At 42.1% G+C, this 15,875-nt stretch overlaps 1 protein-coding gene across 1 annotated transcript in view; it reads right to left on the reverse strand.

Moving 5' to 3' along the window:
- Window positions 1–1,370: 1,370 nt before the first annotated feature.
- The window catches only part of PCM1 (pericentriolar material 1), a gene marked incomplete at its 5' end in the record, with an annotated part of 3,258,627 nt that continues 3,244,122 nt past the window's right edge, over window positions 1,371–15,875 (reverse strand). The window contains one exon of the mRNA XM_044063494.1: window positions 1,371–1,745. Within this exon, the coding sequence (XP_043919429.1) occupies window positions 1,714–1,745 (32 nt within the window). The remainder of the gene's footprint in view (window positions 1,746–15,875) is intronic.

A 15,875-nucleotide genomic window follows, 5' to 3' on the forward strand; every position in this document is an offset into this window, starting at 1 on the left:
ATTACAGCACTTTACTGTAAGCACTTCAGATTAAATTCAAACAAGCAAATGTTAAGAAACAGCTAAAGTATTGAAGTATATTTCAAGATACAGATGAGCAAATGACGTAAGTACTATCTTAAAACAATATACAACTATCTAAACAAAATAAAATATAAATTCACACAAGACTTAAAACTTCAATGTCACAAAATCATAGTGAAACATTTTGTAAAACAGTTGGCTTACAGCATGTGACTTTTAATATAGTGTATGGCTTGCTATTTTACAATCATTTTTCTACTGCCCGTTCTGTCAGGACTTTGCTTGGCTTCCTTAAGCTGCCAGGAATTTTTGGAAAAGCTTCCTGTAATTTGGGGCAGCACAGTGCACTAAGAGCCAACTCAAAGCAAGAGATTCTTAGGTCCAGTTCTCACAGTTCTCAGCTGATTATCTTCTTTCTATGCTGCAGTCTGTATGTGTCCCCCCACCTCCTCCCAAAGACAATATGTTGACAGGTGAGCTTCGAACTGCCACAGCTGTGTGTGCAGTATGTGTGAAGGACTGTGTGCGTATTCTGTGACAGACCCATGCTTTGCCAATAATGAGCTCTCATGCTTCCTGTCCAACGGCAGCTAAGATAAAGCTCTAGTGTTCCTGCAAACCTGTAAAGAATAATGAAGAGATGGATGTATGGTTTTGACATTTTCTTAGGTTTCTGATTTTGCCACCCTCACCTTAATCTTTACATTATTTTCCTAATTTAAGAGACTTTCTGTAAAATAATGGATACCAAAGCATGTAAGTTTCCATATTCAGAAGTTTGGATAAATTTCTTACAGTGTTGGCTATGACCAAAAACATGCATGCGCACAAACAAACCTGCAGTAAAGTCTTACAGTTTTTAGTCTCATACTGGAAAAGCACACTTAGTGGCTTCACTAATTTCACAGCCATCACTCCAAATGGTCCAGTTTAGTAAATATTTTCACCAAGCATAAACAGTACAATTTAAAATGATTAAGTAAAAATTAGGCTAAAATAACAGTTTGCCAGTTAAGTGACTAGTGGCTTTGAAATAATGAAAATGACTGAGTAATGTTGCTTTTATATGGAACACAGACACACACACACACCCCAGAGTAGCAGAAGAGCAACACAAGTATTAACCCTTATGCAGAGAGCTCCTGTCTACTTGAAAATCATGAGAGACTGTGACTGAATCAGTAAAAAGATGGTCACTTCTTATCTCACTACAAGACTCCTCAGTTGTAAAAAAGGAAAACAAAAAACAAATACATGGAATAGGAACTTGTTCACACCACTGCTGGCCCAATTGAAATTTTTTTACCTACTGTAATTTCCAAAATGCACATCAATTACACAAAATAAATAAGTTAAAAATTTATTTTTAAACTAAAAAGTACAACTTAAACCTATTTAAAATACTTCCTCCATCTAAGACGTTAACACACATTAAGTTGAAACAAAATAATGAAGTAGGATGGAGGAAAACAGTGCATTAAGAATTTTGCATATTTCTAATTTGCAAATAAATCTAGTGTTGTACAACCAGGAGAAGGAGGTGGAAAAACAGTTTTAAAAGGCAGTGCATCAAAAACTAATTTACAGTTTTATACATTAAAAACAGAAAACACTTGAAACAAAACTTCAATACAATGCCAGTTTGAATTTTTAAGTGAATGTGTTGAATAATCCAGACATACGGTGCCTTTAACTTGTGCTGATAGGACTTCCAACAGTATCTGAAAAAAAAAAAAAAAAAGGAAAAATTACTCTTGTGCTCATGTTTGATTTGAAATACAATTTACATTTGTGCAAGAACCTACCATAGCAGCAGCATTTGATCAAGTGGGTCACAGTCATTGTGCGTCTCACTTTGCTGCCAATACATCTTGGACAATCTACAAAAGCTTAGGCACTTTCCTCGTGTGCTGTACATCTGGCCTGTAATGAATGCACACATTTTCTTGCCCCAAAGAAGAAAGAATGAGCCTGATATTTATGAGAGGACAGACAACAGTACAAAAATAAAGGGGATGAGATAGAAGAGATCCATCTTGTACAAGAAAACGAGTATATGTAGGATGGAGATGTGGGGTATATACTGCAACAATGATCTATTCAAATATCTACTGTTATATTAAGTTCTTACACAACTGTACTATGCTTTTTATTAGATCCCTGTTGTAGTATTATTCGCTTATGGCATAAATCCCAAAGCAATTAGGAGGAAGGGGTGGGAGGGTGAAGCAATAGAACTGGAGATCAGCAAACCATGAAGAATGGTTTTGCAAAACTTGCTCTAGAAAAGGCATTTACTTTATAGTGCTCGACCAAGTAGCTGCCTCTAAGATGCACTTAAAATCTAAGCCTTTGAAAAAAGCTCCAGAGAAAGCCATAATTCTTGTGAAATGGGCTCCTGTCTGCCCCTGAAGAGGTTTGCAATGAAGAAGGTAAAAAGAAATGGAAAGGGAAAGTCACTTGGAAATGATCTGCTTGACTTGGTAGACCTAATTTCATTCTTTCACAGGATAAAAAGTAGTTCAGATTTTCAGTTTTTTTGTCTTTTCTAGATAAAAAGTACAGTTTTGTACCTACCATAAATGTAGATGTTCGAAGATCCACATTGCTGCAGTCCTTACACTTGGGGTAGTCCGCTGTCCTCGGCCCGAATATCAAAGGTCAAGGCGCTTTTGACCGACACCAGGACGTCAGGGTACAAATGCGCATGACCGACGTCATATCCTCAGTCTTTTCTTGCCCCAGATGTCAGAAGACCCTAAAAATAAAGGTCAAAACCAAAAGACAGCAAACAACCAACCAACCACCCTTGCACTAATTATATGTACAATATATACAATATACACAATATGTACAACCCAACCCACACAACCACCTCTAACTACACAGGGAAGGAGGGAGGGGACTGCAGCAATGTGGATCTTCGAACATCTACATTTTTGGTAGGTACAAAACTGTACTATGTTCTTCATCTCACATTGCTGCAGTCCTTACACTTGGGTAGAATCCCAAAGCAGAGGTAAGGGAGGATGGCTAAACTACAAGGAAGCAGGAGCTGCCAAAATGCCCTGCAAAACAGCAGTGGCAAAACCAGCCCTGGATTTAGAGTAAAGTGGCAGGTGATAATGCCTAGAGAAAGTATGCACTGAACTCCAAGTAGCTGCCTCCAAAATATCCTTGGTTGCCACTCCCAAAAGCTGTCAGTGGCAGTAGCCCTAGTGGAATGAGGCCTAATCCCAGCTGGAATCTCCTTGCCATGATGGGAATAACAGAAAGCAATGCAAAACCCAATCCACTTAGAAATAGTTTGTTTTGACACAGGCTTGCCCTGAGAACTCAAAGCAAAAGAAACAAACAACTGCTGAGACTGCCTGAACCCTTTAGTTCTGTCCAAATAATAGCAACTGCCTATGTACATCTAAAGTGTGCAAAATCTTTTCCCCTTTCTTTTGGGGATTTGCATACAAAGTAGGCAAATGAATAGTTTGGTTTAAAACCACACTAGAAACCACCTTAGGCATAAAGGAAGGATTAGTGCGTAATGATACCCTATCCTTATGGAAAATCAAGAAAGGCTCAACCGCCATAAGGGCCTGCAATTCAGAAACCCTTCTTGCAGAGGTAATGGCCAACAAAAAAGGAGTCTTCCATGACAATTATTTCAACTCAGAAGTAGCTCCAGGCTCAAAAGGTTGTAGAGTGAGTTTCTCCAACACAAAATTGAGATCCCAAGCAGGAGTAGGAGCTCTTCGTGGGGGTCTTATATTCTTTGCCCCTCTAAGAAATTGCTTGAACAAAGGATGAGAAAACAATGGTGGGTCGCAATCATAGTGAGCCGAAATTGCTGCAGCATGAACTTTAATAGAAGAGAAAGACAAACCTTTGTCCAGTAACTCAGTAAGATATTGAAGAGCTACACACAAATTAGGCTCAGAAACATCAAAATCTTTTGCTGCACTCCAAAATAAAAATCTCTTCCATTTGTCTGGGTACACTTTCCTTGTACTAGGCCTTCTAGCTTCCAAAATAACATTCAAAACTTGCTGAGGAAGTGGAGGCCCACTATGGTTCAAAACAGAATATGCCAGGCTGTTAGGTGCAGAGAGTGAAGCTTGACATTGAGCAAATGGCTGTCCTCCTGTGACAACAGGTGTGGAATCGAAGGCAAAGGCCATGGAGGCTTCTGTACCAGACTTCTCAGTAATGGGTACCAGTGCTGTCGAGGCCAATCTGGAGCTATTAAAATCATCCTTGGCTTGTCCTGTCTGACCTTTAGAAGTACCTTTGGGAGGAGAGGCAGAAGTGGAAAGGCATACACATGAAGATTGCTCCAATTGAAAGAAAGAGCATCCACTCTCCAAGCTGTGGGATGAAACCTTTTGTGCAAAACTTTGGCAGCTGATGGTTTAGTGGAGAAGCGAACAGATCTATGTCTGGAGTTCCCCATGACACTGTCAATTTCTGAAATACATGAGGATCCAATTTCCACTCGTGGGGATCCATAATCTGCTCAACACATCTGCTAAGGAGTTCTGTGCTCCTGGCAGAAACCTTGCCTGAAGATTGAGCTGTAAACTGAGAGCAGTCTCCCACAAAATCATTGCTTGCCTGCATAGAGCATAAGAATCGTTCCCCTTGCTTGTTGATGTACCACATGACAGTTGTGTTGTCTGTTAGAATCAACACCTGCCCTGGAAGAAGTAATTCCTTGAAAGCTATTAATGCAAACTGGACTGCTAACATCTCCTTCAGGTTGATATGTAGATGTAGTAGTCTGGCAGGCCACTTGTCTTGTATCCACTTTCCATTTAGATGAGCTCCCCAAGCTTTGTCTGAGGCATCTGTCGTTAAAATCTGACTCCGCCCTGGTGGGTCACAGAGAGTCCCTTGTTTAGAAGACATTCCTGAGCCCACCACAAAAATTCCTTTTGAATGCAAGGTATTATTTGAATGACAGTGTCCAGATCCTGGCAGTGCTGTGTCCATACATTTTTAAGATACCATTGCAGCTTCCTCATATGCAGTTTGGCATTGGGAAGCACCAGAATACAAGATGCCATGAACCCTAAGGCTTGAAGGACTGTCCTTGCAGTCAGCCCGGACTGATGAGATAGTTGATGGAAGTAAAGGGAAAGACTCTTTTGTTTGTCCGGGGTTAAAAAGGCCATCTGGGATGCTGTATTCAGTCTCACACCCAGAAAGCACATGTCCTGAGAGGGTACTAGACTGGACTTTATTTCGTTCACAGAATAACCCAGGCATCTTAGCACTGCTATCACATATTCCAAATGATGAAGAAGCTCTTCACTTCCTGGAGCCAGAATCAGGCAGTCATCCAAATAAGGATAGATCTGTATTCCTTTTAGCCTGAAGAAAGCTATCACTGGAGCCAGAACTTTCGTGAACACTCCGGGCGCAGTAGATAAGCCAAAGGGCAATGCAGAGAACTGATAGTGAGAAGTCCCAGCTCGAAAACGCAGATACTTCCTGCAACTTAGTCTGATAGGAACATGAAGGTAAGCCTCCTTGAGATCCAAAGTTACCATCCAATGATCTTTGCCCAGCAGAGGTAAAAGCTGCTGCAACGTCAACATTTTGAACTTGGGAATGTCCAGATAAGTGTTGAGGATAGATAAATCCAAAATTGGTCTCCACGTGTTCCCCTTCTTTGGTACTAGGAACAGGCGAGAATAAAATCCTAGGCCCACTTCTGGCATAGGGACCGGCTGTATGGCCCCTATTTGGAGCAACAGAGAAACTTGCTTGTGAGCCTCTATTCTTTGTTGAGGAGGAACGTCTGGCATGCCTTTGAAAGGAGGCAAGGTATGGAAATAAAACCTGTAACCGTGGTGTATGATATCCAATACCCATCTGTCTTGGGTAATTAAACTCCAATTTTCTTTGAAAAGTGCCAACCTTCCTCCCAAAGGTGCTGCCAGGCAGAAGGCTCTGGCAGCTGAAAAGGTAGGTCATTGGGTCTGTTTAAGGACTGACCCCTGGCCTCACGCGAAGACTGTGCAGGAGAACTCCCTGTTCTAGGCCTGAAAGAGCCCTGAGCTCTGCCCCTACCACGTCTAGATCTACCCCTAGACTGGGAATCATAAGAAGGATCGTCCACCCCTTAGTAGGCCAATTTCTACTAAACTTTGGAGGCTGGACCTGCAAAAAATCTTTAACAGTCTGCATAGACTTAGCCTTGTCTTCCATTTTCTTTAAAACTGCCTCAACAGGAGAACCAAACAACACGTCAGATTGCAAAGGAGCATCTAAAATCCTTGTTTTAACATGGTCAGACAAATTCTGATCCCTCAGCCAGGCGTGCCTGAAGAACTGACAGTGGCAGCCACCCTAGAAGAGGCCTGTACAGCATCAAAACCACATTGCAAAGAATGCTTACCCACCTGTTCAGAAACATGTACTAAATCTTGCAACTCTTTACAATCAATACCTTCTGCCAGAGCATCAACCTTAGACTTCAATTGTGAGAGGAGATAGTTTTGGTATTTCAACATGTGAAACTGGCAATTCAAAGCCCTCATAGCAAGAGTGGAAGAAGTATAAACTTTCTTTCCCCATCTATCCAAGGCCCTGGCCTCTTTGTCTGCAGGAACCGGATTCTTTACAACAGAAGCCTTAACACCTTTAGGCCCCTGGCTAACAGTTTCTGGGTCTGCCCTAGGACTCTTAAAAGAAACTTATGAGCTTCAGGCACCCTGTAATACCTATCCGGTTTAACAGGAGCAGGAGGCAAAGAATCAGGATTAAGAGAAGCCTCTGTAAAACATCTTCCACTACATCCAAAACAGGAGGTATAGCCAAAGGCCTATGCTGGGGTAAAACAAAATTCCCTAAGCCTTTTCCTGGAGTCAGAGAAGTCCTGACCTTCCCACTTAAAATGCTCCCTCATGGAATGAAGAGTTTCTGAAAAGAAAAATCCTCAGGAGGAGAAGCAGAAGGAGTAGAATCATCCACATCAGAATCAGAATAAGGAGAGTACTCCTGCAAGTCTTCAGCCGAAGACTCTGAAACATCTGAAGCCTGCTCAAAACTCCCTAGCTCAGGCTCCACCCTAGGTCTCTTATCAGGAGGGGGCATAGAACCTCTAATCAAAGTAATCAAATCTTCTGCCATTTTAAGCATATGCTTCTTGGGCACAGTCCCTGAAGAACTAGGGGTAACACCAACTGAAGCTAAACCTGGCCTGCCCCTGGGAGAAGCCTTGGACACAGAAGGAGAGGGCCTAACCACCCTAGGCAGGGAGGGAGTATAGTAACCTGAGAAGCCCCATCAGCCTGGCCTGCCTCCTGAGAGGCCACATCCTGCAACAACAAAGTCTCTCCCTGGGAACCCAAAGAAACCTCCGGTGGAACCACCGGCTCCACAGACACCTCTAAAGAACCGACGTCCGGTACTGACGGTTCCTCTAGCCTAGGTTTAACAGCTTTGTCCTTGCGCTTCGGAGCATCCGGCGGCATTTTATAATTGCACCGCTTAAGACTAACCTGGCACAATCTAATCTCCTCTTAATAGTTTATTGAATCTAGCACAAGAGCGACACCCAACAACGTCGTGCTCAGGCCCTAAACAAGGAATACACAAAGTATGGTAGTCTCTATCGGTATCTGTTTCCCACAAGAAATACAATTATTCACTTTTCTGACATCCGGTAAACCACTGAGGCAAGAAAAACTAAAATATTCCAACTTTGATTCGGTCTGAAACTCCGAAATCGAACAATTTCATTCTGCATCGGACCATGCGGCAAAAAAGACTGAGGATATGACGTCGGTCCTGCGCATTTGTTCCCTGGCGTCCCGGTGTCAGTCAAATGCGCCTTGACCGGCTTTGATATTCGAGGACAGCGGACTACCCCAAGTGTAAGGACTGCAGCAATGTGAGATGAAGAACATCCTCAACTAGCTGTGGATATCTAGCAAGTGAAGAATCATTTCTCCTTTATCCTGGGGATTGGGAAAGGACAGAAGTTGGATGTATTGATTTAAATAACTATAACCACTTAAGACAAAGGAAGGGCTAGTTCTGCTGCTTTGTCTTGATGGAAAACTAAAGAAAGGAAAACACACAAGGGCATGCAACTCAGAAAGACCACTGACTGAGGTTAAGGCAACTAGCAACACTATTTTCTACGGTAAGAATTTCACAAGAATCAGGGTCAAATGGAGATAAATGAAAGTTATGTACTTACTATAACGTGGACCCTTTCATCTTAGCTTGTCTGATACTGTTGATGGGCAATGAACTGCTTATTGAATCCGGTTTGTTACTCCTCCATGCCTTGAACTCCTTTAACATTTTTCCCATCCTGTATTTCTCTCCCCTGGTATGAACTTTACTCAGTCTGAGTTTGCTGACTAATGAAGGTCATTATTCATAGAGGTACATAGAAGATATGGGCTGAAGAGCTTCCTGATGGTCTGTCAGGTCCACAGGAAAATGAGAGTTTGGATGGGGAGGGATACTGAATCACATGGACTAGAATGAAAGGATTCAGCATTATAGTATATAATGTCCGTATCCTGTTCATCTCGTCCTTCTGATCCAAATTCATCAATCCACAATTCCCTTTCCCATTTTTTGCACGTCAGTGTGTCATTTCAACAGCGACAATCATCTAAAGCCAATGTTCACACTGCTGGGTGGCTAGCCCTATGGTGATCCAAACGATGGGTTAGAATCCCAAGCCACCAGTAAACCCTAGGCAACATCCTAATAGGATGCCATATAGGGCTGTTCAAAAGACAGCCCTGGATCTGGCCAGTATGCCCAACTTATAGTGTTTGGCAAAGGTGTACAATGTAGACTAAGTTGATGCAGTACAAATATCAGCAACATAGGAATTCTCGGGAAAAGAAAAATGCATATATATATATATATATATATATATATATATATATATATATATATATATATACACACACACACACACACACACATATATATATATATATATATATATATATATATATATATATATATATATATATATATATGTATATACACATATATATATATATATATATATATATATATATATATATATATATGGGTCTAGGACATTTAACTGAATGCACATTTCACTGAAACTCAAATGACTGAACACAAATCACTGAAAGCACAATTCACTGAAAACTCAATTCACTGAAAGTTATATATGGCCTTAGCCCCCCACATATTTTACGTAAATATTATGTCTAGAAAAAGTAATATATTGGAATTGCAAGTATCCATGTATATAATTCAAAATATTTAAAATACCCATACCCCCCGATGTGGGGAACTCCAGGGTCGCACTACAGTGGGGGAAAGGCCATATATAACTTTCAGTGAAATGTGTTTCAGTGAATTGAGCTTTCAGTGATAAGTGCACACTAATTTGACTTTCAGTGAAATATGCATTCAGTGAAATGACCTAGACCTATAAATATATATATATATATATATATATATATATATATATATATATATATATACACACACACACACACACACACACACAAATCTGTCATCTGGACAGGGTTACCTCAGATATGTTTTGTCCCAATTTTTATGTGCAAAGGAGATGAAAAAAAAAAGAAGTCATATCTTACCATAACGTACCATCTGTGTTGCTGATCTTCATCCATTCATTCATCACTGATGGGTTCGATTCCGAGCCCTCGGAACCGAGTCAACCTTATACCAAAGCTCGCACCAGCCAAAAATTCTTGAGCTAAGCATTTACCCATATTCCCCTTCTCCCTGTTACCTCAGATCGAGTTTGCCCTAGCAAGTAAAGCAAGAGCTGCCTCCGAGCAAAAACCTTAGCCCAGGAAAAGGATGCAAAGTTCCCCCCAAGGAGCGTCTAAGGAGGGAAAAGGAGGGTGGGACGTGATGAATGGATGAAGATCAACAACACAGACAGAACGTTATGGTAAGACATAAGTTCTTTATCTGATGTTGTTAATCTTCATTCTATTCATCACTGATAGGACAGAGTCCCCAAGCTACCTTATTATCCATGCGTGGCCCCAAGGAAGAACATTCCTGTGCACCATTGAACCAAAGGACGCCCTTCCCCTAGAGACCAGATCCAGTTTGTAATGGGTGATGAAGGTATGGGGGGGGGAGCCCACGTACTGCTGTACAGATGGCTCCCAATGAAGCTCTGGAGTGGAATGCCACAGAAGTTGTCACTGATCTGGTAGAGTGAGCCTTCATATTTGGAGGGACAGATTTTCTTTCTAGCTTATAAATGATGGTTATACAGTCTCTAAGCCATTTGGATAGAGTCACTTTAGAGACAGACTTTCCCATTTTTGGACCAGAAAAGGAAATAAATAATTGGTCAGACTTCCTGATTACATTTGTTCTGTCCAGATAAAACCTCAATTGTCTGTGAACATCCAATAAATGTAAACAATACTCTCCTTTGTTAGAAAAACACAGGCAAATCAACAGTTTGATTAATGGAGAACTTGGAAATTACTTTGGGGAGAAGGGAAGGATTGGTCCGATGTAATACTCTGTCTTTATGAAAAATCAGACAAGGACACTTGACACAAAGAGCCTGGAGTTCGGAAATGCATCTAGCCAAAGAAATAGCCACTAGAAAAAGATATTTCCAGGAGAGAAACTTGATGTCACATGTGGCTGCTGGCTCGAAGGGAGATCATGTCAAGGCTTGCAAGATAAGTGTGAGACTCCAGGGTTCAGTGGGCTGCTTAAGTGGGGGTCTTGACTGACAGATTCCTTTCAAAAAGGTTTTGCTCAGACGAGAAATTAAAGAGGAGTCCCCAAAACCATTATGAAAATTCAAAATGGCATCTAAATGGACACAAATGGTTGAAGCTGCGGCACCCTCCTAAAAAAATAACTTTGATAGATACTGGAGTACCGCAGAGAGGGGAGCAGAAAGTAGATCCAATTCTCTTTGTCTAGACCAAATTACAAATCTTTTCCATTTGTCGGCGTAAAGTTTTCTGGTGGATGGTTTATGTGAAGCCAGAATAATATCACTTAGTGGAGAGGAAAGATTACAATGCCTGGCAATCATTGGAAGTGGAGAAACCAAGCTGTGAGCTTGAGGCTGAAAAGGTTCGGGGTGGCTCAGCCCTTGAGGGTGAGATATCAGATCTGGAGTTGGATCCAAGATCCACAGATTGCAAAGGAGACAAGGCCAGAGAAAGAGAAAAGCACAGTTGTGTACACTTGCCATAAATGTAGATGTTCGAGTATATTCACTGTTGCAGTCATTACATTTGGGTAATCTGCTTGCAGGTTGCCCTCAGTCGGCCTGATTAAGTCTTGGGTCCTGTGTCAGTTGCTGTCCCTTCTTCCATGAAGTCAAGGGTATAAAACATGCAGCCGACGCCATTACTTCAGTTTTTCTTGCCCCAGATGTCAGGTGCCTCCCTAATGGGGAGCAATTAAACATAAAAACACAAAGGTATACCTCCAACAAAAAAGAAAATACACCAAAAAGGCTTTTAAGCATAGTAAAGGAAAGTAGAGGTATAGCCAAAAGAAGTTAGGGGGCAGGAGAGAGGGTAACCGGGACTGCAACAGTGAATACACTCAAACATCTACATTTATGGTAAGTGTACACAACTGCACTATGTTCTTTGTGTTTCACTGTTGTAGACATTACATTTGGGTAGATTCCCAAATCTATGGTTGGGAGGAGAAGTTTAGATAGCATTAGGGCCAGCTATAAGGCCCTAGAAGACTGCTGTGGCAAAGCCAGCTCTGGATTTAAAGAAAATTGGCAAATGACAATGCTTGGTTAAAGTATGTACAGAACTCCAGGTAGCAGCTTCTAGGATGTCCCTGGTAGGAACGCCTCAGAGAAAGGCTGTAGAAGTAGATGCAGCCCTGGTGGAGTGAGGTCTGATCCACTGGGGAATAGGTTTTCCATGGTGCTTATAGCAAAATGAATGCAATGGCTTATCCATTTAGAAATGGTTTATTTTGAAATCGCCTTCCCCTCTGACCCTGCAGCAAATGCTACCAGCAGTTGCTCAGATTTTGAGTTTTAGTCCTGTCCAAGTAGAATCTAAGTTACCTATGCGCATCCAAGGAATGCAGAATCCGTTCCCCCCTTTGTTCTGTAGATTGGGAAAGAAGGTTGGCAAATAAATGGACTGATTAAGAGCCACACTGGATACCACCTTGGGCATGAAGGATGGATTGATTCTGAGTGACACCCTGTTCGCATGAAAGATTCTAGCTGAAGTGATTGCTAAAAGGAAACCTGTTTTCCAAGAAAGTAATTTTAAGTCTGCAATAGCAGCTGGCTTGAAAGGAGGTAGACTTGAGTTTCTCCAATACAAAGTTAAGGTCCCAAGGCTGGGGTTGGAGCTCTCCTGGGTGGTCTCAAATTTTTGGCCCCTCTGAGGTACTGCTTGAGCAGTGGATGAGAGAAGAGGGGAGGTTTGTGTTATAATGAGCTGAAATGGCTGAGGCGTGGATTTTAATGGAGGAAAAAGACAGGCCCTTGTGAAGCATCTCAGTTAAGTATTGTACAATCTGAGGTAAATTGGGTGCTGCTGTGCTCATCCTTTGAGATTGGTTCCAGGCACAGAATCTTTTCCATTTTTCAGCATAAGATTTTCTAGTATTAGGCCTCCTTGCCTCTAAGATGACATCCATCACAGGTTTGCTGAGGGATGCTAAGGGAGAGTTTAAGTAATTAGCCAGGCTGCAAGGTTCAGTGTTGGAAGCTGAGGGTGAAGAATCTGGTTCTCCTGCTGAGACAGCAGGGAAGGAGTCTGAGGCAGGTGCCATGGAGATAACTGTGACACACTGCGCAGGAGGGGGTACCAGTGTTGGTGCGGCCAGTCTGGAGCAATCAAAATCATCCTTGGTTTGTCTTATTTGACTTTTAATAGTACTTTGGAAAGCAGAGGCAGTGGGGGGAAGGCATAGGCATAGGTTTTTCCAGCTGAAGGACAGAGCATCCACTTTCCAGGCTTGTTTGTGGAAGTTCTTGTGCAAAATTTGTCCAATTGGTAGTTCTTGGGGGAGGCAAACAGGTCTATATCTGCGCTCCCCCATTCGCTTGTCAACATGTTGAAAATCCTTGGTTCCAGTTTCCACTAGTGTGGGTCCATGAGGTTTCTGCTTAGTCCGTCTGCCAGTGTATTTAATTTTCCTGGTAGGAATTGACCTTGTAGGTGCACTTGGTAGCTCAAGGCTGTGTTCCACAATGTCATGGCTAGTCTGCAGAGGGGGTAAGAATGTGTACTCCCCTGCTTGTTTATGTACCACATAACCGTGGTGTTGTCCGTCTTTACCATTAGTTGTCCTGGAGAAATGCAGTCCTTGAAGGCTGTCAGAGCATTCTGTACAGCTAACATTTTTTTTTGATTGATATGCAGGTGCATTTGACTTGGGTTCCATTTGCCCTGAATGCACTTGCCTGCCAGGTGAGCCCCCCCATGCATAGTCTGATGCATCTCGTTAGGGTTTGGGCGGCAGGGGGTGGTGTGAAAGGTAGTCCCTTGTTTTGGTGGCAGGCCTCTGCCCACCAAAGGAAATCTAGTCGTAGGCAAGGTATGATAGGAATCATTGTTTCTAGGTTGTGAGAATGTTGACTCCATAGGTTTTTTAGATACCACTGTAGTTTCCTCATATGCAGTCTTGCATATAGAATCAGAAGAATGCAGGAGGCCATGAACCCCAAGGCTTGCAGTATTTGTCTTGCAGATAACAGGGTTTTTGCGGCCACTTGCTTGAAGTAGGTTGTCAAATGAATTTGCTTTTCTGGCGTGAGGTAAGCCATCTGGGAAGTTGTATTCAAGCTTGCTCCCAGGAATGTAATTTGTTGACAGGGTACCAGTTGTGATTTCTTTTTGTTTATGGTGTACCCCAGACAAGTTAGAACCCTTTTTACAAACGGCAGATGATTCAAAAGTATGTCCTGGCTTTCTGCCTGAATTAGACAATCGTCCAGGTATGGGTATATTTGAATACTTCTTTGTCTGCAAAATGCAATAACTGGAGCTAGGCACTTTGTGAATACCCTGGGCGCAGTAGATAAGCCAAAGGGCAGTGCAGAGAACTGATAGTGTGTGTAGCCTGCTTTGAAGCGTAGGTATCTTCTGCAAGATTCCCTGATAGGGATGTGCAGGTATGCTACTTTTAAATCTAGTGTTGCCAACCAGGCGTCTTTGCCTAGCATAGGAAGTAATTGGTGAAGAGTCAGCATCTTGAATTTTGGAATTTCCAGAAAGGTGTTTAGAGTAGACAGGTCCAGGATTGGACGCCATGATATGTCTTTTCTGGGTACCAGGAAAAGTCTGGAGTAGAAACCTTGTCCCTTTTCCTCTTCTGGTACCAGTTGAATAGCCCCCATGCTTAAGACAGAAAGCACATGTTTTTGAGCCTCTGCCCACTGATTTGGGGGTAAGGTCCGGCCACCCACTTAGCGTTGGCAACGTGTGGAAGTGAAATCTGTATCCCTGGGACACTATATTTAAAACCCATTTCTCCTGGGTAATGAGTTCCCAGTTCTTTGTATGAAGAGCAATCTTTCCCCAACAAAGGGGCAGTCAGAAGAAAAGTGCTTGGAAATTTTAAAAGGCAGTCATTGAGACAGTTTACCATGGGGGGTATCTTGTTATTCCGAGACTTGAAGTGGAGGGCCCCCCCCACTGCTTAGTTCTGCGAGTCCCCTGGGACTGAATCCGGAGGTTTTTGCTGTGTCTGGGTTTGGCTTGAGAAGACCTGGAAGGGGCTGGAAAGGACCAATTCTTAGAGGGACAGTGCCTACTAAATCTAGAAGGCTGAACTTGTAAAAAATCTTTTAACAGTTTGCATAGATTTAGCTTTATCTTCCACCTTTTTAAGAACTTCTTCAGCCTTGTTGCCAAACAGGCGGTCCTGATTTAAAGGAGCATCCAACAATTTAGCTTTCACATGATCAGGCAAATATTGCTCCTTAAGCCAAGCATGCCTTCTAAGCACAGACCCAGTAACAGCAGCCCTGCAAGAGGCCTCTAAAGAATCAAAACCACATTGCAAAGTATGTTTTCCAATTTGTTCAGCAGAATGCATTAAATCTTGTAAGTCTTTATTTTCCACACAGTCAGGAATCAACATCATTTTCTGTTTAAGCAGACCAATAACATTTTGATATTTTAACATATGAAATTGGCAGTGTAAAGCTCTAATTGCCAAGGCTGCTGAAGTATAAACCTTTTTACCCCATCTATCCAGCGCCCTGGAGTCTCTACCAGAAGGGGTAGGATTTTTAGTAGTAGAAGCCTTAATGCCCTTGGGCCCCTGTGAAACAGTCTCTGGATCTGCAATAGGATTTTTGAAAAGGAACTTTTGGGACTCGGGGACCCTGTAGTATCTGTGGACACACAACACAAACTAACTTTCTGGACAAGTAGGGCTTTTAACTCAACTGGTACAATGTCTTACTACGCAAGTATCTGAGCTGGCTGCTCGTTTTAATGCAGGTACTGTTTCTGGGTCTGACAACAATTCTATCCCTCCTGCTCAACCTTTGAATCCTGTATCACAACAGGTTGTTGCCAATAGATCTGGTGGATCAAGCAGTGAATTTAATTCAACACCTGAAGTGTTAAGAAATCAGGTTCAGGAACAGCCGTTAAATTTGTCTAAATGGTTTCAACAAAGTGTTTGTTTTAAACATGACAGACCAAATATCCAGTGCACACTTCGTGAGTCCTTAAACTTGTTAAAAGAGAAAATGCTTAAGATACGGAAATTACAAATAGAAAATGAATATTTTAGAGAGAGTATCAAGTTTAATCGTATTTCGAAAGGGCTACAACATTGGAAATACCCGAATGGGTTAATACCCAATTCCCCTCTTCATATTG

This window comes from Protopterus annectens, chromosome 2.part1 (assembly GCF_019279795.1).
Source record: "Protopterus annectens isolate FY-2018-M chromosome 2.part1, PAN1.0, whole genome shotgun sequence".
In the NCBI taxonomy this organism is placed as follows: domain Eukaryota; kingdom Metazoa; phylum Chordata; order Ceratodontiformes; family Protopteridae; genus Protopterus; species Protopterus annectens.